General features: G+C 47.9%; 1 protein-coding gene across 1 annotated transcript in view; it reads right to left on the bottom strand.

Annotated features, from left to right (window-relative positions):
- ELAPOR2 (endosome-lysosome associated apoptosis and autophagy regulator family member 2) overlaps nt 1-15,247 on the bottom strand; it is a 33,195-nt gene extending 17,948 nt beyond the window's left edge. The window contains exons 1-7 of the mRNA XM_066633556.1: nt 15,144-15,247; nt 11,554-11,749; nt 9,909-10,056; nt 8,942-9,028; nt 5,876-5,981; nt 3,939-4,091; nt 2,131-2,219 (exon numbers count right to left, since the gene is read on the bottom strand). Of these exons, the coding sequence (XP_066489653.1) occupies nt 2,131-2,219; nt 3,939-4,091; nt 5,876-5,981; nt 8,942-9,028; nt 9,909-10,056; nt 11,554-11,717 (747 nt within the window). The 5' untranslated portion in view covers nt 11,718-11,749; nt 15,144-15,247. The remainder of the gene's footprint in view (nt 1-2,130; nt 2,220-3,938; nt 4,092-5,875; nt 5,982-8,941; nt 9,029-9,908; nt 10,057-11,553; nt 11,750-15,143) is intronic.
- Between the last annotated feature and the right edge of the window lie 10,312 nt (nt 15,248-25,559).

Here is a 25,559-nt window from a genome sequence, read left to right as displayed (position 1 = left end):
GGAAACAGCTGTATTTCGTTCATTTATCCCTACTCATTAAAAGTATCGAAATCTCTGACAGCTTATACAATACAGAGCATTAAAAACAATTGAAAACACACCAAAACAATTAGAATAAATAGCAAAATATCTAATTAGCAGAAGAAATTTCAAAGAGCAAAGTTTAAAGTTTTCCAAATAGGAATGTCTTCAGCATCTGTCTAAAGACAGAAAACAGGGGAGCGGACCTAAATTCTCCAGAGAGGACATTCCACAACTGCACTTTCACCTCTTGCTGGTCCTGACTCACTGGAGGTCCGTTAGTGGGGCCTACGTACACAAGCTCAGAATGTGGGCATCTTCATCTGAGAGAAGGGCATCCATAAAGTAATTTTTGTGAGGTCTGAAGATCAAGGAAGTGCTTTCCCAGTGCCAGTCACCTGTCGCTTCCCCGCATGCCATAGCCCTAATCCAGCCCCCTTTTCATTGGCATTCTTTAAGCCAAACACACATATGCAGGGCCAAGCAGTACTTAAATGTAGTTTCGCACCAACAGTAGCCAAAGACAATGGACACAAGAACAGACAGATTGCAAATGTATTGCATTTTTACCCCCAGTGATAAAAATTAAACACTAAATTGACAATGTGCTCCCCTTTAAAGGACCTCCAAGGTTTCTCTTAGAGGCAGGGTGGAAAGGTGAGCTCAAATAAGGTCTTGGAAACATTCTGGAAATTCAAAATTTTATTCTCCTAAAAACAAGTGGCTGTACATGCTTATCATGGCTTGTAGCCTGTGATGGACTTTTTCTCCAGAAATCTGTCCAATCCCCTTAAGAACATAAGAACATAAGAAGAGCCCCACTGGATCAGGCCACAGGCCCATCTAGTCCAGCTTCCTGTATCTCACAGTGGCCCACCAATGCCCCAGGGAGCACACAAGACAACAGACACAACCTGCGTCCTGGTGCCCTCCCCTGCATCTGGCAATCAGAGGCAGCCTGCCTCTAAAACCAAGAGCTTGCACATACCTACTATGACTTGTAACCTGTAATGAACTCCTCCTCCAAAAATTTGTCCAGTCCCCTTAAAGGCATCCAGGCAAGATGCCATAACTACTTCTTGTGGCAAAGTGTTCCACAAACCAACCAAATGCTGGTAAAGAAATAATTTCTTCTGTCTTTCCTAACTCTCCCACCACTCAGCTTTTGTGGATGTCCCCTGCTTCTGGTGTTATGCGAGAGGGAAAAGAGCATCTCTCTATCCACTCTGTCTTTCTAAATCCCTTCTGATCCCTTCTGATCAATGTCCTCCTGATCCCTTCTAAAGGCTTCTAGGCCAGGCTCTATCACCACATAGTGTGGCACACAGACTGAGTTCCAGAGGCTAATTACATTTCTTCCTAAACAAAATTATCTTCAGGCACTAATCTGAAACTTGCTCGCTGCGCTCGGAGGCATGAGCAAGTGAACAGAAGATGCAGAAAATTTCAACTTCTTAGTGGCTGAGTCTGCTTACATTGCCTCTCACATTGATGCCTGTGTGCTTGTCTTTTCATTTGGCTTGTTTGTTTGTTTGTTTATGCCTAATGAAGGTTTTTGAAATTGAAATGGACAAAAGATGCACTACATTCTGTGGCAAATCAACCTGCAAATCAGATACCATCAAATATTGCCTGCAACTTGAAAACCTTTGGCTGTCAGGTGTTTGTGCTGGATATGCTTAAGAAGCAGCAGCCCTAGGAAAATGAGAACTGAACTGAAAATACAGATTCGCTCTGGGATAGCTTGCATGCCCCTGCACAGAGACCTCTGAGATGGAAGTCCAACAAGAAGGACAAGAGGGCTGCAGAATCAGAGGCTGTGATATCATTATACTCTCAATGGCTCTGCATCTGACAGCACTTCTGCTTGGATGTGTTTTGCTGGTCAGGACTTTGTGCATGGGCAAAGAGAAGCAGATTTCATCGTGGACAGGAAAACTTGCCATTTCACAGATGGCCACAGAGGTACTCAACGGAGTAGGCAGAAAGGCCACTCCGGGCTTATGATCCCCTTCTTGGTGCAAACCACTTGAGCACAAATACTTTGCTCAGCAGAGTGAAGCCTCTTCTGGAATGGAGCCGGGGAAGGAGAGAAGCGCCGTCTCTCACCTTCCCATCCCGGTCACAGGGTGTGTGGGTTTGGAAGAAGTCCTTCCTGGAACATGGAGGACGCTCTGTGCACTGGCTTGAGCCTTCATCTAAAAGGGAAACGAACAATGAAACCAGGGGAATCAGTATGGCTTATCCAAGACCTTGCACATTATTATTATTATTATTATTATTATTATTATTATTATTATTATTATTATTATTATTAAACTTTATTTATATGCCGCCCTTCTCCCCAAAGGGACCCAGGGCGGCTCACAACATATTAAAAACAGATTAAAAACATAATTTCACCACAAATAAAAACATATTAAAAACACATTAACATATACCCATAAAAACCATGGTCAGATAAAAAGTCAGATAAAAAGAGCAAAACGTAGCAAATCAGAGGAATCAGGCCTGTAAAAATACTAAAAAGATACAGAAAAGATATTTAAAAAGGCCATGCACTCAGAAGGCTTCTTTAAACAAAAATGTCTTCAGGCCTCGCCAAAAAGTCTCAAGAGAGGGAGCCATTCTCAAGTCAAGGGGAAGGGAATTCCATAATGTTGGTGCCACTACTGAGAAGGCCCTATTTCTTGCCGCCGCCCCACGTACCTCCTTAGGCGGCGGCACTTGTAAAAAGGCCTTCTCTGATGACCTAAGAGGACGAACTGGATTGTACGGAAGTAGGCGATCACTGAGATACCCTGGCCCAGAGCAGTATAGGGCTTTAAAGGTCAAAACCAGCACCTTGAATTGGGCCCAGAAATGAATGGGCAGCCAATGCAGCCCCCGGAGAAGCGGGCTGACAGAGTCAAACCGCCTAGCTCCAGTGACCACACGGGCCGCCGCATTCTGCACTAATTGCAGTTTCCAAACCGTCTTCAGGGGCAGCCCCACATAAAGCGCATTACAATAATCCAACCTCGATGTCACCGTGGCATGGATCACCGTGGCCAGGTCTGCCCGATCCAAGTACGGCCACAGCTGGCGCACCAGCTGAAGCTGAATGAAGGCCCCCCTAGCCACAGCCACCACCTGGGAATCCAGGAGCAGCTGCGAATCCAGGTGGACCCCCAAGCTGCGGACCTGCTCCTTCAGAGGGAGTGCAACCCCATTCAGAGCAAGCCGATAGTCCAGCACCTGCATCGAGGTTTTCCGAACCAGGAGAGCCTCTGTCTTATCCGGATTTAATTTCAGCTTGTTGGCCCCCATCCAGATCCTCACTGCTTCCAGACAGCGCTCCAGGCCCTCAACCGCCACCCTGGAGTCTGGAGGAAAGGAGACTTTCCTTTCCACATCAGCTTCTTCCAGTAAAAGCCCAGCATTGTGGAACTCCCTCTGCAGGGAAGTCCATGAGCACCGAGACAGCACAACTTATGTGCAAAACCTTCCTGGTGCCCAAACATTATCCGAATGTTGCATTGTAGATGACAATAAATTTAATATCCTGCAGTCACTCTGAGTCACTTACCAATAGATCTAAAAAGTCATGGGAAATGCACTTTTTAATTTATTTTTGTTTTTGCAACATGCTTAGGATAAAGATTTATCTGGGAAAAGTGGGCGATTCAGGCATGCTGTGCTCCTCTTGGCCTGCCCTGTGAAGTGGACTGAGGCATGGTAATCTATCCATGAGCAAACATGCATATGTGGCTTTCACTTTCCATAGGGTTCAAGACATTTTCCTTGTTAGCTATCAGTTTGTTATTTTCACAACTCACCAACAATCTGGTTGGGACCCACTGGTGGGTCATGGCCCACATTTGGGAAACACTGAAATAGGCACAACCTTCATGTTCCAGGTGGTATATTCAACGTACCTGCATAAGACGTTTCCTCCTGACATTTAATGCACTCCTTGGCACCCTTTTCTGAGTAGGTATCTCGAGGGCAGACCTGGCAGGTAGAAGAACCCAGCATGCTGCCGAATGTGCCAGGCTTGCAGGGGAAGCACTCGGAGGTGTATGCCACTCCTGAAAGCAAAAGCAGAGACAAGCAGAGCAATTCAGCAGGCAGTTCCTATGGCGGAGCAGCAGCGTGCAGCAGGCAAAGCAGCTTAGTTCAGACAGAATGCTGCTTGGATGGCTTGGCCAGTCACTGCCTCTCGGCCCACTATGGCTAAAAGGTTGCTAGAAATCACCCGAGTTCCTTGGAGGCAGGGCAGGAGCAAACGTGACACAGAAACGCAATCTGAGAGTGCCCAGCGCTGAGCACTCTTGCCTGGTTCATGCAAAACAACTAGAGAAGTGTTGATGACTAGCTGCGGATGGTCCCACTGAAGCCAGAGGCGGAGCTGAACAGGAAAGCAAATGAGCCTTCCATCAGTGACAGCGACAGAGTAAGTGAATTCCGAGGGTTGCTTGGCAGAAGAACTGTGCTTTGGGGCAAGTCAAGAAAACAGGAAGATAAATCAGTGGTTCAATGCCTGCTGCCCGCCTGCCATACTGAGAGGAAAAGCCTATTCCTACTCAGAAGTAAGTCAGAGTTCAATGGGGCTTCCTCCCAGGAGAGAGTTATCAGACTTCAGACTGGTACAGACCCTACTGCCCAATGTTATCACCTGCAGTCACGCCAACAGGGGCTGCACTGTCTGGGGGGGGGGGGGCGCAATCAGACAGCCTGCAGGAAGTAAGTAAAAAATATTTAAGTTCCCCCATAGGCTGCCCATGGGTCTCTTCAGACATATGCAGCCGTTTCTGAGGCAGAGAAACTATCGAAATATTGAGCGTGCCTCTTGGCTCTGAGGACTGATTTCCATTCTTTCACTCGTATGACACCATTTGCCTTTAGCCTCCAAGGAGCTGGTTTACTCTTGGTGTCTGGCAAATCTCTTAAAAGGGCTTTAAGGGTTGTTTCCAATTGTTGTCTGACTTGTGTGGTTGGCCACCAAGCCTGTGGGGGTCTCTACAGGAGACGGGGCTGGCCAGAATCTGGTCTCCAGCTGCCCATCACACACACACACACACACACACACACACACATCTAAAATGTCTCCAAAAACAGGATAAATGGTAAAAAAATGGTAGACATGTCAGATCATGATTGAAAATCCTGAGGCAAAGTAGGACCCTGTCTTTCTTGGAGACAGTGACATGTCAGAAAGCAGCAACAGAAAGGCCAGAACTGGGCTTTGCCTCCCTGCAAATCTGGCTGTAGCCAGCAGGCGTCACTATTTAACTTGTAACTGAAACATTCCATACAAATGTTTCTTGTGCAATTTCATACATAACTTATAAAATGAAATTTCATTTTGCAAATACAGAAAAGGCTGAATAAGAGGAAGAGAGAAAAGAAATAAGTGTTCTTCAAACGAAACAAGTCTGACTCCCCAGTAGAGCTGAATAGCGCAATGCTATGCACATCTACTCAGAAGTAACGCATACTATGGGGCTCCCTCCCAGGAAAGTGAGTATAAGATTGTAGCCTGTTTCCTTTTTGCTTCTTTTTAAGAAAGATTTGAAAAACTTATTCTTCATATGGCTCCATCCACACGCCCTGTCCACATTGGGGGGGGGGGTGTTATTCATGACCTGCTTGTGAGGTCTTCTCAGTATTTTTTATTTTATATTAAAATTGTCGTATTTTCTACATAAGCAAATGTGCATGTACATTAAACGTTCTTTTAAAAGTGGCCTATAGATGCTTAAACTAAATATTTACCATTAAATGATTTTAACTATTCAGGAATATGAAGTCCTGTCAGAGGTCATTCAAAAGCTGTCACACAACAAGCACTTAAAACAGCCACCTTCGATACCTTCGATTGTGATGTTCTTCACCAACACGGGCTTCACCACCTGAGAGCCCATAAGAATCCCTGTCGTCCTCCAGTACAATATGTTAGTACCTGATTTCAATGTTACCTACAAAAAAAGTGATACAAATCTCATATTAACGCAAATGAAAAAGACCAGGCAATAGCCACACAGGTGGATTGCAGTCAGAAGTTTCCTCAGTGCCAGCCCAACCATGAGGACGACTGAAGCACTTGCCTCAGAGTCCAACCCTAAACAGTGCGCACCAGCTTACCGCCAGTGCACACTGTTGCAAACGGGCCGTAAGGCACATATGCAGCCCTAGTGCTGGTGAGCACTGGCCAAGCACCAGTGGAGCACCGGAGCTGCACTGCTTGGCAGGCACATGGACTGCTGGGCAGCCGAGAGGGAGGCGGGGGAGGCGGGGAGGAGTCGTTTTGGGGCCGAGGAAGGGCAGGGAGGAGGCGTGCCAGGGCGGGAAGCTGGAGGGAGGTGCGACCAGTGGAGCTTTGCTCCACCAGATCTGCAGCCTCTGCACTGGGCTGTCTGCTCTGAACTCTACACCAACCCTCAGGCCATCATCCAACTGAGTAGCCCCATTGTGGGACCACTTGTTTTACCCGGGGGAAGGGGACAAAAGGGGTGGCAGCTGCCTGGGGCGCTGAATGCAACAGCAGCCATTTTCTGCACCACTGCAGCCCCAAGCGCTGGGCAGTTCAAGACTGGGCTGTCAGGAAGTAGATGCTGCCAGGGGTGCCCATCTCTGCCTGGCCTCTTGCCTCCACTGCCTCTCCTTCTCTTCCCCAGATTGTAAAAGGAAATGGGGGGGGCTAAGTTTCAAAGCCGAGAAGGGACCTATTCTGAGTTGGAGCTACACCTTCCCATCCCAAGATCAGCAGTCCAGGATGAGGCTCATTATGGGCCAAATCAGACTGGCTCCTACTGCCCCCCCCACCCCTGCAGTTCCTCATATGGAAGGGAGTGAGAGCACAAGCACCTCCCCAGCACTGCAGAAAGGGAGGGGGAAATAAAATTCCTTAGACAAAATTAAAATCCCCATGGAGACAGAGTGGGCCAGTGCAGCCTACGCACATCAGATCCAATGTGCACGCATGTATTTATCCAAAACAGTTTCAGTCCACCTTAAAAACCCTCTGAATGGCAGCAGCAAGTGCAGCAAATAATCAAAGCGACGGTTAAAACATCAAATGATATAGCAAACTGAAATTTGAAAAACAGAGGAGGACAGCCAGTGATAAAATCACACATTAACAGCCTGGCAAAGTGTTTTCACTGCTCTTTCAACAGTTTCGGGGAGCTCATGTGGGAGGTGTCTGGAGACAGGGTCCCAAAGGCCAGGTGCCAACACAGAAAACAGGTGCCTGCCAGGCCAACCTCTGCCAGGGCAGGAAAGGCCAGAGAGAAGGGCTTCTGAGGCTGATCGCGAAACGCAAGCAGTGGGCAAAGTGGGCTCTGAGGGTCACTGCTGTCTGAGTCCAGAATGTGTAGACTGAGGTGCAGCACCCACATCCTGAACAGAGCCCAAAAACAGACTGGGCACTGGAATCATCTGTGACTTCAGATGGGTGCTGCACTCACTTGCTGCAAGGCAACCCCCACCCCACCCCCCAGCATCCAAGCAGCAGGATTTTGAACTGGTTGAGGTTTCCAAACCATCTTTATAAATAACCCCACCTGACTGCCGTTGGCCATCATATGGTCAGTTACCCAGATGGCATCCATAATTGCATGTTCCAGCCACACGTCGACACAAAGCAAGTGGGACTGCTCTGCCAGATGGACAGGAAGGGGAGGCACAATCCATTGTGCCCTTCTGTGCTATGGGTCAGATGGGGGGCAGCAATACAAGACACCCATTGGGCACACTCTCCATTCATGCAAGACAACTATGAGACCAAAAAGACCCAGCCAACAATCTGCAGGATCTGAGGGTGTGTCCAGACAGAGGCCCCAGATTTTTCTGCAAAGTGCAGAGCTTGCTGGGAGACAGGACGACATGGAAAGTTCACCCTGAAATGTGAAAGTGCTGAACCAGATCCCCACCCCCCTCCTCTCGGAGAATCCTCACATTCTACCAGTTGAGCTGCTTGCAGTGTTGCAGCCACCAGCTCCAAGACGATGGCTCGCTCTGTCTGTCCATCCCAAGGGGTCAAAGAGAGCAGGTGTGCCAATCTCCTGAGGCCAACACCAGCACTTCTGAGAGCTCTCACCTATTTTTTGTTACTCATCTGAAGGACCACTGAGCAAACAGCCTCTCAATCAAACACAGGGACAGCTCAGAGTTTCTCCAAGCCCCAGACAAAAAGAAACTATTCTGAGGAGAAGTTGCACCCTGTTTACTCAGCCCAAGTATTACAGTAACTGATAAGATATAGGTGTGTAAATAGAAAGGTCACATGCCTGAGGCCAAGCTGCGATATTATCTTGAAGTCGCACCTTTGGGATTTTGCATTATTAGGGCAAATGCCATGTTACTCAAACAGCCTGACTCAAGACTGTTGTCGCTGACAAGTCATACTGTAGACTGTTAATAAGAATGTTCCCCTCCATTAATCTTGAGCTATGCTGAGTCAGACCCCCCTGCCCTTCATCAAGCCTTCTGATCCATCTTCTCCAGAAGCTAAATCCTGTTGCAATGGTAGGCATGTCAGGGAGTGGAGCCTGACTTGTTTCTCTGCCGTGAGCTTCCAACTCGAGGTCCTGAAGTCCCCCTGGAAGTCTTTCCTCATTCCTCTGTCAGGGGCACACAATTTCCCCCTGGAAAGGTTCTACTTGGAGATCTGCCCACAAGCGCCATGCTGGGCTGCCACATGCCTTGTGGAAGTGCATGAGATTTGCACCAGGAGACCATCATGAGAAGTGGCGGCAGGCCCTGCAAAGGTGGGTCAGGGCAATCCCATTCCACTCTGTTGCCAGCTTGCATCGAAGAGCCTGGTGACCCTCCCCAGCCCATGAGAAGCAGCCAGCCTGTGACTGCTGACACAGCAGAGCACTCCCTCCTTATTGATGATACACCTATGCGCCAAGAGGCACAAAGCTGTACTCACAGAGTGGGAGCCCCATTCGCCGTTATCCGTTAATTTCACCCACTTATCACTGGTGGTGTCCATCTCCTGGCACTGATCATTTTGTATCTGTGCAAAAAAACCAAGGAAACATCAGGCATCTGGTTAATCTATGTTCAACCAAAGTGAACCACAACAACTACATTAATATAGTGCATTGTTGCATATAGTACAAAATGTACATGTATTATTTCAGTGATCCATAATCAACTCAGTCAAATGAAATTGCAATATTTTTCCTGCACTGCTTTATATGGTGGGGGGCACTCATACTGCCATGCCTAAAAACCATCTCTAGCAAGTTCACATTCAAGGTAAGGTCTGGAGTAGGGGGCTGCCCCCCCCTGCCAGTTCTCAGAAACAAACCTGGTCCCTGTAGACCCACATGATTAATGTTAAGCACAGGCATCATGCTTTAAAACTTGATCAGTCATCATTTCAGGGCAAACAAAGCCTTGTATTGTGCAACAGACCACTCCAGCTGCAATCATAGGGCATGTGCCTGGGAGTAAGTGCAGGACCCCTGCTGGATTTACGGGAACCATGCAATTGAATGAGCCCCGCCTGGTCCCTTTAGATTAAACCAGAAGTCCTGCACTTCTGCAGCAGCACACACTGGGTGAGGAGCGCAGTAAGTGGGGCTTCTTCTTTCTTTGTCTGTATACGTGCCAAGGTGGCAGACCTGAGGAGGCAGCACCGGGCAGGGCTCCAGGTCGCACCGCTGCTGCATTTGGGGCACTGAAGCCTTGGAGACCTTGAGAGACTGGGGATGACAGCAGGGCGAGAAGAGCACACAGCCTGACTCCACATCAAAGGAGCTTCGTATTTAGCTCAGCCTGGTGGAAGGAGAGACACTCAGAGTGTCAACGGGTGGCTTCCAACAGGCATGCTGCGCAGGGCCTTTCCTAGCACTGATTCTTCAGCTAATGGTGAGCATAACACCCCTTACAAAAAACTCAAAGAAGATGTTGTTGTCAATGTACTGGTACTCAAACACGACAAAGCCCGACTTCTTCAGGTGCACAGTGTAGATCAAAGCAACCGTGCAGTCATCCCTGTTGGACTCAATGTGATTCCCACGCGGAGTCCACGAAGACCTGAAGAAACGCAAGCAGAACAGGCTGTGGGTCAGAAAGCAGGCGCCCCGATTCCACATCCAGCAAATGCTCCCTAACAAACCTCTGGGGATGAAATTTCAGGGGAACAAAGACCAGAAGATAAAGATGTTCTCATCAATCCCTTCTTTTTCTCTGGAAAATATTAGATTTTACTACTGATCTATGTTGGTTGCAATTGACATTCAGTGATGAAGGTAAAACACTCATTCATACGTAAAGAGAACAGAGCTGCAGGCGTTTCAGGCTTTCTAGAAATAACAGACATTCGCAACTGACAGTTTGACAAGCAAGCACCCCACACTCAGTGTCTGCTCGCTTGCGACTGATTGAGGTGGGATGGGCGAGCCCAGGGAAAGGACGGGTTTAGGCAGGGCCCCCTGGGCATCAGTGCAGCAACCTGGGGTAATCACCCACTTCTGCCAACTCTTTTGTGTTCCCAATACAAGGGTGCAGAGTAGGAAGGGAAGCAGCCGTGTTGGGGCTGTTTTTGCACTGCTCCACCATAGTAAGAAGCAGTGAGAATGGCCAGAGGCAGATGGACCAATGAGGAGACCATGAGAAAAATGATCACCACAGGGGTCCAGAAGCGGGCTGCCCCTGCTTCAATCCCTGCTCAGAGCGATTCAGCCCCCTCCACACAGAGCAATTCTTTGCCATCCCACAGCAAGAGCTGGGCACTCAGCAGACTCTCGGTTCCCAGCTGGTTCCTTCCACATACTGCAACCTTTGAGAGCAATTATCCTTAAGCTCGCAATGGTACAATCGATGGCAACTTTATTATCTTAAAACGCTACTTTAGAATGATTTGACTTATTCAGAGAGAGACAGTGTTGCGTCTGCTTTTAATGGGGAATGCTGGGAAATTAATAAAAGAAATATTTCAAAAGACTTTTTCCCATTTCCATCCTTGGATTTCTGTTGGAAAAATGGGAAGTAATAATTCTTCAGGAAAAAACAACCGGAATTGGACTTTCACACAACTGCATACAACTCCTTTCATGCTTTGTGTGTCCACCACTGGTGCACCCCAATCCTGCTGCTGAGAAAAGTGTGAAAAGGTCTTGGGCAAGTTACTATTTCTCTGCCTCACAGAAGCACTGTGAACCTCTCTCAGTGCCCTGGATCCCTGCACAGTCATCTCCATTTCTTAGCACTGCTTCCCATGTGCATCCCTGACACCTCATCAGTGAGGAGAGACCCTACAGATGGAACGGGGGCCCCCGATGCTGTGGCCTTGCTGAAGCCAAGTGGGTTTCAACCCAGTCTGTGCCCAGATGAGAAACCACTCAGGTTTTGACAGATGAGTCACACAGCCCTCTGACCTTCTGAAGGACGAGTGGGACGTATATGCTCTGCAAGAAAACTTCTTTCTTGACCTGTGGGGTAGGTGCACCTCACATATGTCAACATGGATTTGTGTCATGTCAACAGTCAGAGTCAAACTGCTGCCCACAGAAAAGTCCCCTCGGTTCTTACTTGCTACAGCTCTCCGCTTTGCTCTCTGCCGAGCCAACAGCTGTGTCCAGGTACGTGGCTACATTGGAGAATCCTGCAGGCAGCTCGTCCCATTCATCAAACTTGATCCCACTTCCCAGGGAGAAAGTCCCTTCGGCACATTTACTGCATGTCTGGTTCTTCATTTCCAGATACTCCCCAGAAGCACATGAAAAGGCTGAGAAGGCAAATAGCATAGGGAATTGATGCATAGTGACCTCACATAAACTCTCCCTAAAGAAAGCATATTAAGGAAACGTCAACTATAGAAAGTCAGAATGTGCTGCTATGGAAACTGCATCACTCATAGGCTGCCTACAATGCCAATTTTTTAAAAAATAAGATGGATTACCTTACATCAGAAGAGGCCTGCTGGATTAGGCCAAAGGCCCCTCTGGTCCAGCTTCCTGATCACACAGAGGACCACCAGATGTCTCAAGGAGCACACAGGTAACAAGACGCATCTCGCATTCAGAGACAGGCTACCTCTACACCTGGAGGCTGCATAAGGTCATCATGGCTTGTAACCTGTGGTGGAGTTTTCCTCCACCAACCAGCCCAATCCCCTTTTAAACATACCTTAAGGATATTCAGAGCAGCACACACACCCCTTTTATAACTGCAGCTCCCTGCCTTCAGCCAGTTGGATGGAGCTGGCAAGGCAAACCCCTTGGGGCTTGAAGTAGCAGGCCAGGTGCTGACACATGTCACTTCTCTGGGGGTGCTACCTTCTCTGCTTCTGCCCCACTCCCCATATTTCAAGAGGGAGAAGAGAATGGAGAGGGAAAGGGAGCACGGAGAAGAGAATGTGGTAGTTGAAAGTGTCTCAATGTTTGTCTCAGCCGCCTCTTCCTCTCTCATCCCATCTCCCTCTACTTCTCCAAAGCCCATGAGCAGGAGGAGTGAAGGTGGCCCCACCTGTCTCCCACCTCAGCCAACCACCTTGGTCAGCTTCACGGATGGGAGAGCAATCCAGGGTCAGTGACACAAGAAATTAAATGGCAGGAGCATATTGCGATGATCACATTTCTTTCACCCAACCACCCGACATGCACACACGCACAAGCTCCATTTAAACAAAAGGCATTCTTACAATTTGCCACTCCACCAAATATTCAGATGTTGTGTGCAGACCACTGACAAAACTAGTCATACATGAAAAACTGGTTTGTCAGGGATCACACGCAACATCGGCATGCCTCAGAGACCAAGTTTGACCGTCATTTCACACGCACAGGAGTGGGCTGCACAGGCTCCAGAGAAGCAGGCAGGGAGGGTGGGAAAGGGGGTGGCAACTGCCTTCTCACTGCCCAGGGAGAAACCTGGTTGCCACCACAGCATCAGTCACACACCGGCAGCATTGTTGACGCCAACAGATTTCAGCCTGGACAGAGCAGCTGACTGGATTTTAAAAACGCATTTATTCAGTCTTTCCAAAAGTACACAATCTCCCCCCCCCCCAATGCTGACTTGGATGCTGGGGGGACATGGATGAACCTCTGGCATGTGCAGTTGTTTGGCCTGTGACAAATGGTGTGTTGCATTTTGCGGCAGCCATAAAGGACCTTACACTGCTGGAAGGTTCGACCCATAAGTGTAAAGTCTTGTAATGACTGGGCCATCATTTGACCCAGAATGTTCTGTCTGGACACTAATGCCCACCCCACACACACACACACACACACACACACACACACACACACACACAAACACACACACACACACACACACACACACAGCACCTTTGCCCAAGTCCAAAATCAGGAGCAGCAGAGACTTCATGGGGACTCTCCTGCCCAGACTGCCAAAGAGGGGGTTGCCAGGACCAAGAACAGCATGAAAATGGCTGTGGAACAGTTGCCCACATGGCAAACAGAACCGCCTTCTCTTTCCTGCTTGATGACTGATTCATGCCATGCTTTTTCCCTTGCCTGACTCCATCCATTGCTTTTCCAGTTGCTAAACAGATGCCTTGTGCTTGACCACCTGACCTGCCTGGACCCCATTCACTGGGGAGTGGGCTGCCATGCCCGACAGACCACTCTGTGTCCTGCTACTGCCTTTTTCTAAAGGGATTCTCTGGATTTAACCAGTGGGGACGGAAAGCTTTCCCAAGGTGGCCTCTTTTTGTCTTACCTTCTTACACTTGAAGCCCAGTCCTAACCAACTCTCCAGCACAGATGCAGCCACAATGCCACCCCGATGGGAGGAGGCAACATCCTCTTATCCTTCATGACTGCCCCCCACCAGAGGATGCAGTACCCACTCTGTTGGCATGGGTGCATTGGCGCTGGAAAGTTAGTTAAGATTGGACTGTCAGGTAGCAGCCCAAGGGCAAAGGTTTTCCCAGTCAATTCCAGGAGAAGGATTAACAGAGAGCATGGTGCTGGTCATTAACTGCTAGGCACTATACCCCTTTCTACTCCATTCCTCGCATAGTCCTAAAAGCCTGTGGCTGCCTGTTACAGTCTCCAGGAAGAAACCCAGGCTTCAGTCAGGTCAGTGATGAACCTGGGGAGGCACAGGAAACTTTCTCTAGGGTCCTGTTCACCGAGGCCCTGGTATAAGACCCCATATGTGGTGTTTTTTGAGGGGAAGGGATAACAAAAACTGTCCCCATTAAACTGCTTCACCCTTAACTTGTCAGCCATGTCCTAATCTAAATCACACAGATAGAAAGAGAGAGAAAAAACTTTCCTCCGAAACCAGGTTCCATGCACCTGTTTTCAAGGATCACCCCAATCCAGAATCATGCAGGAAAAACAGTTTAGGTGAGTAATTTTGAGTTTTAAAAAAACAAAACTGGCAGGGACAAGAAGAAGCCTCTCCCAGTCTGCTCTTCCTGCACCTAAAACTGCAGCCTCCAGAGGTGGCTTTTCTTTTGAAAAAGTGGATGGGACTTCATTACAAGTGTAAGTAAGTGTAGACTCTAAACAAGTCTATCCATGCTGATGAAATTCTGAAGTAAGAACTTCAGACTGCATGGGTGCGCCCCCAAATTCACCTCCCTGCCCTCCCAAGGAATTACTGTCACAGTCAAAATGTATCATCTGGCAATAGAGTATTCCACGCCCAGGGTTGGCCCATCCATGAGGCCAACTGAAGCAGACACTTCAAGCAGCAGATTCCATAACGGTTTGAGGTGTACACCGAAGATGTTCTGAGCGTATGGCAGAAGTACAAAGTATGAATGCAACACACAGGCACAAATACATGCATCACACAGGCATGTTTGTCAGGAGAGAGCCACAATCGGCAGCACTTCCCTGAACACTCAGTGGACAAATGCAGGGTCGTGTGTCCAACGGCCTTTGATGCAAACACGAATTTGCTGCCACGAATGGGCAACAGAGGTATTCCAGTTTAAAGGAAGGGAATGATCCAAGGAAGGGGAATGCTGAGAATAAAATGCTGCAGTCTCAACAAAGTGGCAAAACCAAGAAGAGCACCTCTAGACAGCAACTTGACGGTCAGGCAAGAACCATTAGACCAAGTGCGATTGATTATGCAAGGGGAAAGAAAGACAAGGAAGTTCTGCCTGAGATTTGCAGCAACAAAAGGAGAAGACGTACTGCACTCCTTCCCTCTGACAGGATCCGGAAGACCGGAACACGCCACTCCTGGGTTTGGGACCGCGACCCTCCATCTGGACCCGCTGCTGTCGCACTCGGTGTACTCAAAGTGGAACTCTGCCTGCAAACAATCAAAAAGCACTTCATTTCCAGCACTCTTTCATTTCCATTCAATCTTCATACATCAGCAGCAAGTTATCGCCGCTGTCGTCATCATCCACCATTTAAAAAACTCCAAGTACCGACGCCAAACCACTAACTTCTGTGTGGATGCAGCATCCAGACACCGAACAGGTTATCTCAGGGTTTAAATCAAATGGCAAGCTCGGCCAGTGCTCAGAAGGCAGCCCCTGAGACCAAATCAAACACGAAAGCCCAGAGATGCCTTGCTCCATCTGGGGTTGGAGCTCACCGGTGAAGGACACTCTTTTATGCAGAAGGTCCTGGGTTCAATTCTTGGCATCCATAGGTCAGGCTGGAAAAGAACCTTGAACCCTGGAAAGCTTCTGTAAGTGTAGACCACACTGAGCTCAATGGTTTTCTGAGTGTTTCCCACACCATCATGGTTTTGGCCCACCACAGTGTGCCAAGCCAGACTGCCGATCCACCTAACTCAGTATGGTGGACACTGACTGGCAGCCACTCTATCTTAGGCAGGGATTTTTCTCTGGCCTTCCCCAGAAACACTCGGGGGGGGGGGCTTGAACTGAGGACCTTCAGCACACATTGCAGATGCCCCTCCACTGAGCTCCAGCCCTTTCCCAAGTCTCCAGCCTCGTCTCCTGCAAATGAGCAAATCTAATACTAAGCAGAGCCAGAAAGGCAGGGCATGGAGTAGGGGCGAGAGCCGGGGGGGGGAGGCAGTGTGGCTCAGAAACAGGCAGCTACCATCAGCTGCATGACAGGCCCCTGGAGAAGGATTACAGCAACAGTGCAAATTGTGGAGGCCTTATCTACCTCTCCATTCCCCAGACAATAAACTGGAAAACTCTACATGGCCCTACAGGTCACACAATTAGTGTCTCCAGGCACTCAGCGAAGGTCCTGTGCAGCTCCCGGCTCCTGCCCACGGCAAGCAGAAACAGAACAAACTAAGTAAAATAGCAAAATTGCAGCACTGATGACGAAGTGCAAATGTGCTTGATTTGCATAATTTATGGCAGCCACAGAATTCCATTTTTCTTGGCACTGAATCTCAGATACTTTGGGAGAGCACTTGGACTCGCATACAGGACAGACAGCCAGTTACACCAAGAAGGAGAAACTGCCTTGAAAAGGGAGTGAGCAGACGGGGGTACAGCAGCAGCTCCCCCCCCCCCCCCCGGTGGCATGACTATTAATCCTAGCTGCGGAGCTGGAGAAGGGTGAAATGACTGTCGGTTCTGGCCAGGAAAACTGCCCCACCACCTGACCCCTAGCACAAGGATGCTTTGCAGAACAGGCTGCGGCAGGAAGGTCTGCCCCAAAGGCGGGCCGGTTTTGAGAAGCGTCAGTGGGAGAGCAGTGGCAGCAGCAAGAAGGGCAGCACGTGCGCATTCAAAGAACCAGAGAGTGCTGGCAGGGTCGGGCTGCTTCAGGCAGCCATCCAGCTTCAGCCGGGCCTGGGAGTTGTGGCACTGCAAGCAAAACCACTGATGTTCTTTTGCATGGAATGTCTAGAAACTGGTTTAAAAGTAAAACCAGAGCAAAGTGACTGAAATAGTCCACATCACTCATGACCGAACTGGAGAGTCTGCAAAATACTGAGAGCCCTGAACTGCCATTGAGCCCAAATTTCTCAAAACTCCAGTGCCAACCATCTTTCCACCATGAACATGATAAGCCAACCTCATGGCATCCAGCCTGCCTGCCTGCCTCCTGCATAGTCATGGGAGGTCAAATCATTGAAAGCAGATCATTTTCTTCCTTCCCTCTAAGGCGAGGAGGCTTCACTTTCAGTCTTCCAGATAAGGAAGTTTTTCTTAACCCGATTAACTGCGTGCTTTGCTATTAAAAGATATCACTTGTTAAAAGGGGCTCCCCTAATCTTCAGAGACCCACGTGTTATCTATATTTACATGCAAGGAGGGATTAGACAGGCCTAAGAAAAAATAATAAAGCTCTTTTAAACAGGAGAACAAAGGGAGGATTAGAAGGGGAGCAAATGTGACCCAGTCCAGTCATCTTGCTGTAATGGCTAGGGGAAAAAAACTCTTGCTTTCTTCTCCCAACAAGGTAGTCTCATTTGAGCTCAGCAGGTGAGGGTCATTTCTTACAAGATATTATACATCAGGCCAATGAAATCTTTGTGGAGAATAAGGTAGCAATTCTACCCTTCCCTAGGAGTAAGTCCCACTGAAGACAATGGAACTTACTTTGGAGTAGATGTGCACAGGAACCATGGCGATCCTAGCCTTGGTGCCACCCGGGGCCACAACTGCAAGCTGGCCCACTGGCTGGGCTGCTGTCCCCCGGTCCCAACCCCTGCCTTCCTTCCAGAGGTCTGGGGAGGCCATGCACAGCCTCCCCAACACTCCAAAGGTCTTGTAAAGCCCCAAGAGGGTTGAAAAACATCACTTCTTGTTTCATGGAGGAAACTGGAAGTGATGTTTTGATGCCCTCAGAAGGCGTTCTGAGGGTCGGGGAGGCTTTACGCAGCTTTCCCACCACCCCTCAGATCACCTCTGAGGGAAAGGCCCTTGTGGGCAACCCTCAGATCGGTGCACCGGCCAACTGAGTGCCACAGGGTGGTAGATGGTGGCATGGTGGCACCCCCCCCAAGCCTGGCGCCTGGGGCTTGTTTCCCTTGACCCCCTCAGCACAGGAATGACAATCTGCAAGTCTCGGAAATCTATCCAGTCTTATCTATCAGTGGTTGTAAGCCAGGATGCAAAACAGACCCTGCACAGACAGAGGCGATGACACGTTTCTAAACAGCAGCAGTTGCCCAGACTTCCCTCATACTCCACTTGCAATGCTCCCAGAGGTATCTTGCTGTCCACTGTTGGAAACAGAATGGTGGGTGAAAACCTGGCTCTGATCTGCAGTTCTGGTTTCCCCACTTTCAGAGAATGGATTCAGCCCCACAAAAAGCCTTCAGTTTCTCTACAGCTGCACAGAAACACACAGAACATTCTTTATCACTTTATCTCCATGAACTGAACCTGGCCTTCATTTTGGAACTCCTGGTTGGCTGCTGGGACCCACTGGGGGCTCCATCTCCTGATAGCAAAAGTGCGAAGTGCCACTTTACAGCCAACAACAAGGTGGAGAGGGACTTCATGAGTGTCATAAAAACGTTTCTTGTCCCCACAGAGAAGTTTCTTGGTCCAATGCAAACAGCATTCCTGGGCCAGTGCTGGCATTTGCTCAGAACGTGTGATCCAGCAGCAGCTGCCCAGGTTGGCCAGAGTTCTGCAGGTTGGGCTCCATTCTGGGTGCACATGTGAGTTTTAGTTTTAAGACTGAATTAGTTTTATGAGTGAATCTTAAAATTAATTATTGATTAGTTATTGATTAGTTTTATGAGTGAATCTTCTCTGCTCCATTGCAGAGATAAGAGACAGACTGCCAGGGGAGGGGGAAGTTTGCAACTTGACCTCCTCCTCTTCATGCAGCTTTCACCTCCGCTGCTGCTAATATCAAGGTAGATCAAAATTCCACAGCCGTGAACGGTGTTGGTGTTGGGGATGGTGGGACAAATGTGCCACATTTTATAAGTACAGAAGATGGGAAGAGACTAACATTTGTACTGTTACAATCTGAGATAAGGAAGGATGTAGCAATGTCTAAATCTGTCTGCGCACTTGTGTCATTCAGCCGTCCCTGTTCCAAAACACTGGGGCCTCGTAAGGCCCTTTCACACACCAATTATAGGACTTTAAAATTCCCATGTAAATGTAGATAGCACTGTGGCAAATGTAACCTTGGAAGTGAGAAGAGGCATTGCTGGCCCATGTTATTTTACTTTTCTATCTCACTTGTTATGCGCACATGTGCCCAACATCTGTGGCACATAAACTAGAAAAAGCGGTGGCAGAAAATCTGTTTTGCTTGCCAGTGAGCCTTGTTCAGCACAGATGACCAAGTAAATAGCTACATACAAACCTACCAATGCTGAGCCCAGCAGCCCCAAAGGTCTGGGCTCTCCCCAAGCCAGCCTAAATACAAATGTGTTGCGATGCTTCCAGAAGATGCTATAGCTTTCGTCTGCTTCCAGGGAGTAGAGAATGGGTCTGCCCCAATTCTAGCCATGCAGTGACAATCTCAACATGCAAGACCAGCCCAGACCAGCCCCAGGTCAGGGCAACAGCAACTGCTAGGAGGACTCCTTTGCTTCCCTCCCAGAGGAGACTCTGCTATGCCATAAAGGCACATAAGCCGTTTTCTCTCTCGACCATTTCTCACACACAAATCTCTACTTTTGCTCCCTACTCCCATTTCCTCAGATCTGTCTGCTCCTTTAAGGTTTTCCAAAGAACAGGCTTGTCCGCAGGTTCCCAGAGACGCAGGGCTTGGGGCGTTTGCAAGACAAGCTTTGTAGAGAGGAGCAGGATGAGGCTGAAACCCCAATGCCCACTGCTTCCCCCCCCCTGCCGGTAAACACCCTTCCCTGCTGCTTTTTCCACACAGTAAGGTGAACTTCAGGTTGCAGATCCTAGCTGGGGACAAAACGGCCTTTTCAAAGTTTTCAGAATAACTGCGTTAATTCCAGAACTGCCTTGCCACATGTGGTTCACCTAGTGTTGCAGGGTCTGTATCCAGCCCGCAGCTGGCTGGCTGGGGGGCATAACAAACAAGGCATCGCTCAGCCCCCATCACTCGGCCTATCAGTCCTGGCTGGTTGCATCTCCTAGACAGGTGGTGGAAGCACTGAACGTATCTCAGGCCACTCCTGGCCTTGTGCTTCAGACAGGCTGCCCTTCCTCAGGGCTGCACTGCATCTGTACAAGGAAATATCAGTTTCCACCCTTTTCTGGAGAAAATAGGATCAATTGCCCACACACTGAGAAATGGCTTCAGGGAGGAGGGTGCAAGGAAGGTGGTCCATTTCCAGGCAACAAACAGTGCCTGTGGCATGCACATAGAACTCGTTTTCCCTGACCTCAGTTCACACATGAAGATGGCATTTTTAAGCAAAACACAGCCAATGCACTTCCATAGAGGGCCCACCAAACAAGTGATGTACATCTGTACACAACCTGTGTTTTGTTTTATGCACAGCACCCAGGTACTGTAGAACTATAACTGCTAAATGACACCCGCTGACTCAATATCCCATTACATTAGCATAGCATCCAGGGGTGTCAAACATAAGGCCCAGGGGCAGGATGCGGCCCACGGAAGCTTTTTATCCAGCCCTCAGGCTCTCAGCTGCTGAGCAGTGCTGAGGTGTTACTACTAAAAGGGCAGCCCCCATGAAAATTGAGCTCTTCCATATCTTGAAATATGATCAAGTTTTGAGCGTTTTCTCTTCTCTCATTTGAAGCTAATGAATTCCTAAGTGAGGAAAAAGTGCTAATTTTTGGTTATGAGTTGTTTAATGACATCACTTCCTGCCTAATGACATCACTTCTGGCCCTCAGCAAGCATCATGAATGCCAATCAGGCCTCAGTATGAAACGGGTTTGACACCCCTGGCATAGACACTGGGGAACAAGGAGTCCAGTGATGGGTGTCTCACTAGCAGCACTACAGGGAGGGAAAGAACATTTCAACTACTTGCAGGGTGCAGCCTGCAAACTACACTCCCACAAGGCCTTCTCATCAACTCCTTGTGCTGCTAGAATCATCTCCCAACCTGTCTCCCCACAACTGTGATTTTTATAAGGCAAAATAAGGGCAGTTTCCAACCCTTTCCCAATCTTTCCAGGCACTGCAGAATCTCATTCATTCATTCAATCTATCTATCTAATACAGCCATTTTCAACCACTGTGCCTTGGCACACTGGTGTGCCGCGAACGGTCTGCAGGTTTGTTGTGGGAGTTTAGGGGAGGGTCATTTATTAGTAGGGCCATTGGGGGATTAAACCCCCTACCAGCAGCATGGTGTGCCTTGTCAATGGTCCAAAAACTGATGGTGTGCCTTGACAATTTTAGTACCTTGTCAGTGTGGCATGAGACTAAAAAGATTGAAAATCACTGATCTAGATCTAATGCATACACACACCCTCTTCAATAATTCAATGTTTTTCCTTTAGTATTAGTGTGTCCTTTGGGTTAAACATATATTGAGTAAAATAACTGGAGTATAACAACTTACTCAAATCTAAGGATTCTGCACAAAGATGTCTTTTCACATTACTTTCCAAAAGAATATTTTGTAATCTCTTGTCAAATACACATAGGCTGATGGGCAAAATATTGCTCTCTGTTACACCAGCGTAAGTTGAGATAACTACACCAATGCAGAATGGGCAAATTTGCACCAGGTGATAAACAACGGGCTCCAGCATGCATTTTTCCTCATTAGATCCGAGCTGCCTGTCTCACTGATGGCTAACAGATGGCTGGCTGCATATTGGCAGTTCTCATGTAACACAATGTTCTGTAAACTGTCTCTCATGTACACTGAATTCCAAACTTCATAAAACGTAAGCCTATATTGCAGAGTTCTTACAAATCTCTTGCTTAATGCAAACCTTCTAACTGCAGAAGCAGGATGTGTGAGAACACTGATGTATTAAGGGAAATGGCCCACATCAGCATCTACAGAATCTTGGGATCAAAGTCTAACCTGTTGATTGAGGGAGTAGTGTAACTCCTGTTTAAAAGCAGAAGCTGAGTGAAAGAAAGAAAGAAAGAAAGAAAGAAAGAAAGAAAGAAAGAAAGAAAGAAAGAAAGAAAGAAAGAAAGAAAGAAAATTACTGTACACATCCTTGTCAAGCCAAAATTTACTAGGTACATGGTGTGGTTTCTTTAAATCTAAGGAGTAGGCACAGCAGTTGTTGTTCCTGACCCCTGTCCAGTCCCATTACAGACGTGCTAATGCAGCACATGCTTGCCTGTATCAAGGACTCATGTGCTGGTTACATTGGAGTGTATGCCATACACCCTTCCAGGGAAATCCTTGGGTTCTTTAGAGATGTCCTTCTGATAAGCATCTCTCCCCCTTTCTTTCCTGCAAGGATTATTTTTAAATGGTGCTTGTGCTCCTCTTGCCTGTCCCAAATACATCTAAGTGCTTCCACTGTGAGGAGAATCACAGCTGGCACCTGAGACCTATTCAGACAGCAGCAGGGGAACGAGAGGAGGTCACAGGTTTTGTCACTGCAAGCAGGTAGCAGCTCATTGTTCAGTTTAGTCCAAGAGAAGCACATGGCCATAGGAAGCCAGGACTAAAACAGTAATGAGCACAGCACTGCAAAGCTCCTCTCAGTATCTCTTTGCTGTCCCTGCTTATTTCATGCCATATAAAAGATCCCTTTTGTGATCCAACTTCTGCTGCCAGAATGGATGGGAAACCAGAGTTATTGAGGACAGCTCCATGGGCAGCAATGCAACATTTGTCTAGATCGGATTTGGCCAACATCTTAAGTGGGGGGGGGGGGGAGCGACTTTAGCAACCAGCTGTCTTCGGGCTATTCATTCAGTGGGCAATGGGGGCACTCAAGAGAACTGGGGAGAGAAAGGCCTCGCCACGGAGGTTTGGCGGGGCAGGGAGCTGGTCTTCCCTTCATGTTTTTTGCAAACATTGGTGGCATGGTGTGAAACAAGAGTGCTGCATGAAATGCTCATTCTACACATTGAGTGACGACTGCCAACTGGAAGTGGCTTCTGAGGGTCATTCTGAGGCCTGCATAAGAACCTAAGAAGAGCCTCGCTGCATCAGGCAAAAGGCCCATCTAAGTCCAGCTTCCTGAATCTCACAGTGGGAGCACACAAGAAAATAAAGTGCCTGCATCCTGTCGCCGCTCCCTTCACCTGGTAATCTGAGGTCGCCCACTTCTAAAACGAGGAGGCTGCACACAGCTATCACAGCTTGTAACCTGTGATGGACATTTCGTCCACAAATCTGTCCAATCTCCTCTTAAAGGCATTTAAGGCCTGGTGCCATCACCACATCCTGTGGCAAGGAGTTCCACAGATTAATGACACACTGTGTAAAGAAATGTTTTCTTTTGTCTGTTCTAACTCTCCTGATACTCAATGAGGCCTATAGAGTAGGTTATTGGGCTGGAAGAGGCCTCCAAAGGCTCTGGTAAGTAATGGGACTTCTGGAATGGCTCCTATTTGGAGCAAAACCAGTCCTAGGGCAAGTAGGAGGGCCTAGATTGCCACCCACACTTTGGAAAGTACTGTTGTAAACATTTAAATGCACACTAGTTATGCTTCCCAAAGGCATAAAATTACCCTGCAAACAAGCAGAGAGGCCTTTTTTCCATTGCTGCTCCTCTTCTATTTAGCAGGGGAACAGTCACAGTTCCTTGTCACCCCAGCACAGGTGTCTTTTCCAGTGACTGTTTGCTGGTGTTCTTCTGCATCCTTTTGGAACAGGGAGTCATGTTGTTATTTGATTTTCTCTGTCAACTACTTTTTGAACATTTTGGGGGAAAGCAGTATATAAATATTCTTAACAATAATGACAAAGTCGCCTGCCTTTTGATTAGAACAGGGGTCTCCAAACCCCGGCCCGGGGGCCAGATGCAGCCCACAGTGAGCCTCTATCCAGCACATGGCCATCCTCTTGTCCCCTGAAAGCCACTGGCCCACTCAACTGAATATGACCAGAGCTGTGCTCTGATTGCATCTGGAGGGTGTTCTGAGGGCTGGAGAGGCTGAGTGAATGAGCCCACTCATTCATTTATTCATTCATCCAAGTTCCATGTCTAATTTATTTATTTAAATTTTATATTTAAATTTTTTTCCGGCCCTCAGCACTGTACCAGATATTTCATGTGGCCCTCTGGCCAAAAAGTTTGGAGACCCCCGGATTAGAACAAAATGGAGAATAGATGGAGCCTTAAAGTAACCTTGCTGAGAATGTCCTTCCTTCCCCCAATCTGAAACCATCCTTCTGGCTCAGGGAAGGAGGTGTGGCTGCAGGAGAGGGTCAAGGTGTTCACCCAACAGGCGCTCAACACACTGGTGCCCGAAGGCTGCCAGTCTTTTTGAGACAGACAAAACGTTCTCAGGGCTCCAGACACAGCCTGCATTCACTGGCACAGGATGGAACCCAGTCCATTCCAACAGTGCCTGTACTGAGCAAGGGGGTGGTCTAGATGGTCTCCAAGTTGCCTTCCAATTCTAACTCTGTGGTACTACAGCAGATCCCCTTTCTTCTAATCAGTCCAAGCCACCACCAGGTAACGTGAAGAACTGGAATTTAAACCATTGCTGTCCCCACAGACTAGCAGTGTGGAGTGTTCAGCAGAACTCATAACTATCACACCCTTCAGAAAAATACTCCCATTCATAACTCACATGTTGCTGGAATGCATTATTCACACCTCTTTGAAAAATGTCCCTTGCTATAATGGGCAGCAGGTAGCTGGGTGCAATAGGATCTTTCGCTAATGAGGTAAATGAACAAAAAGTAAGCTCACATTACGCTTTAGAGATAATTGGGATGGAGATGGCAATTAGCAGAAAAGATCATTTCCTCTTGACATTGGTAATTAAACAAAATCTATTTCTCATTAATAACTAATAAGGCCACAGCTGCTCTTTTTCTTGTGGCAGAAGGGAGAGGAAGCCCAACCTTCTATGCACATGGAACCTGAAGTCACCTGTCTCTTTGGCAACAACCCCAGCCAGATACAACTTCATTTATTTACCCCTTGTGTCTCTTTTTGGTAGATCAGCCACCAAACCACTGACTGGCTTTGTCCACCAATCTGTTCTTGCCAGGGAATAATTTTGCAGCAAATTATCCTCAGGGCCAGAATCCATTTGCTCTCAGTGTGGAAGGGACTGTCACACTAGACGCTGTTCCAGAACCACCATTCAGAGCGCGATACCAGAGTCTTCCAAGACTGAAGGATGCCAACAATCAATCTTCCTCCAAGCTGTTTTTTTAATGAAATGTGTCACGTTTACAAGAAATATTATTGATGCCAAATCTGCACTGCTTATTTCGCTCATGTAATATTTTTGAAGCCTTGTCTAAATGACTAACAGCCCAATCCTAGCCACACTTTCCTGGGAGTAAGCTCCATTGACTCCAATGGGACTTACTTCTGAGTAGACAGGCATAGGATTCGGCTGTAATACTCTAATGCAGTGGTTCTCACACATTTAGCACCAGGACCCACTTTTTAGAATGAGAATCTGTCAGGTGATGTCATCACCAGAAGTGACATCATCAAGCAGGAACATTTTTAACAATCCTAAGCTGCAATCCTATCCACATTTACCCAGGAGTAAGTCCCATTTACTATCATTGTTAAAAGAATGTACATAGTAGCTTGTTAAAAGTATAGGCCTGTAACATTTCCC

The sequence above is a fragment of the Tiliqua scincoides genome, chromosome 7, assembly GCF_035046505.1.
Source record: "Tiliqua scincoides isolate rTilSci1 chromosome 7, rTilSci1.hap2, whole genome shotgun sequence".
Classification (NCBI taxonomy): domain Eukaryota; kingdom Metazoa; phylum Chordata; class Lepidosauria; order Squamata; family Scincidae; genus Tiliqua; species Tiliqua scincoides.
Note: the sequence above shows the minus strand (reverse complement) of the source record. Positions and strands in the feature narration are given on the sequence as shown.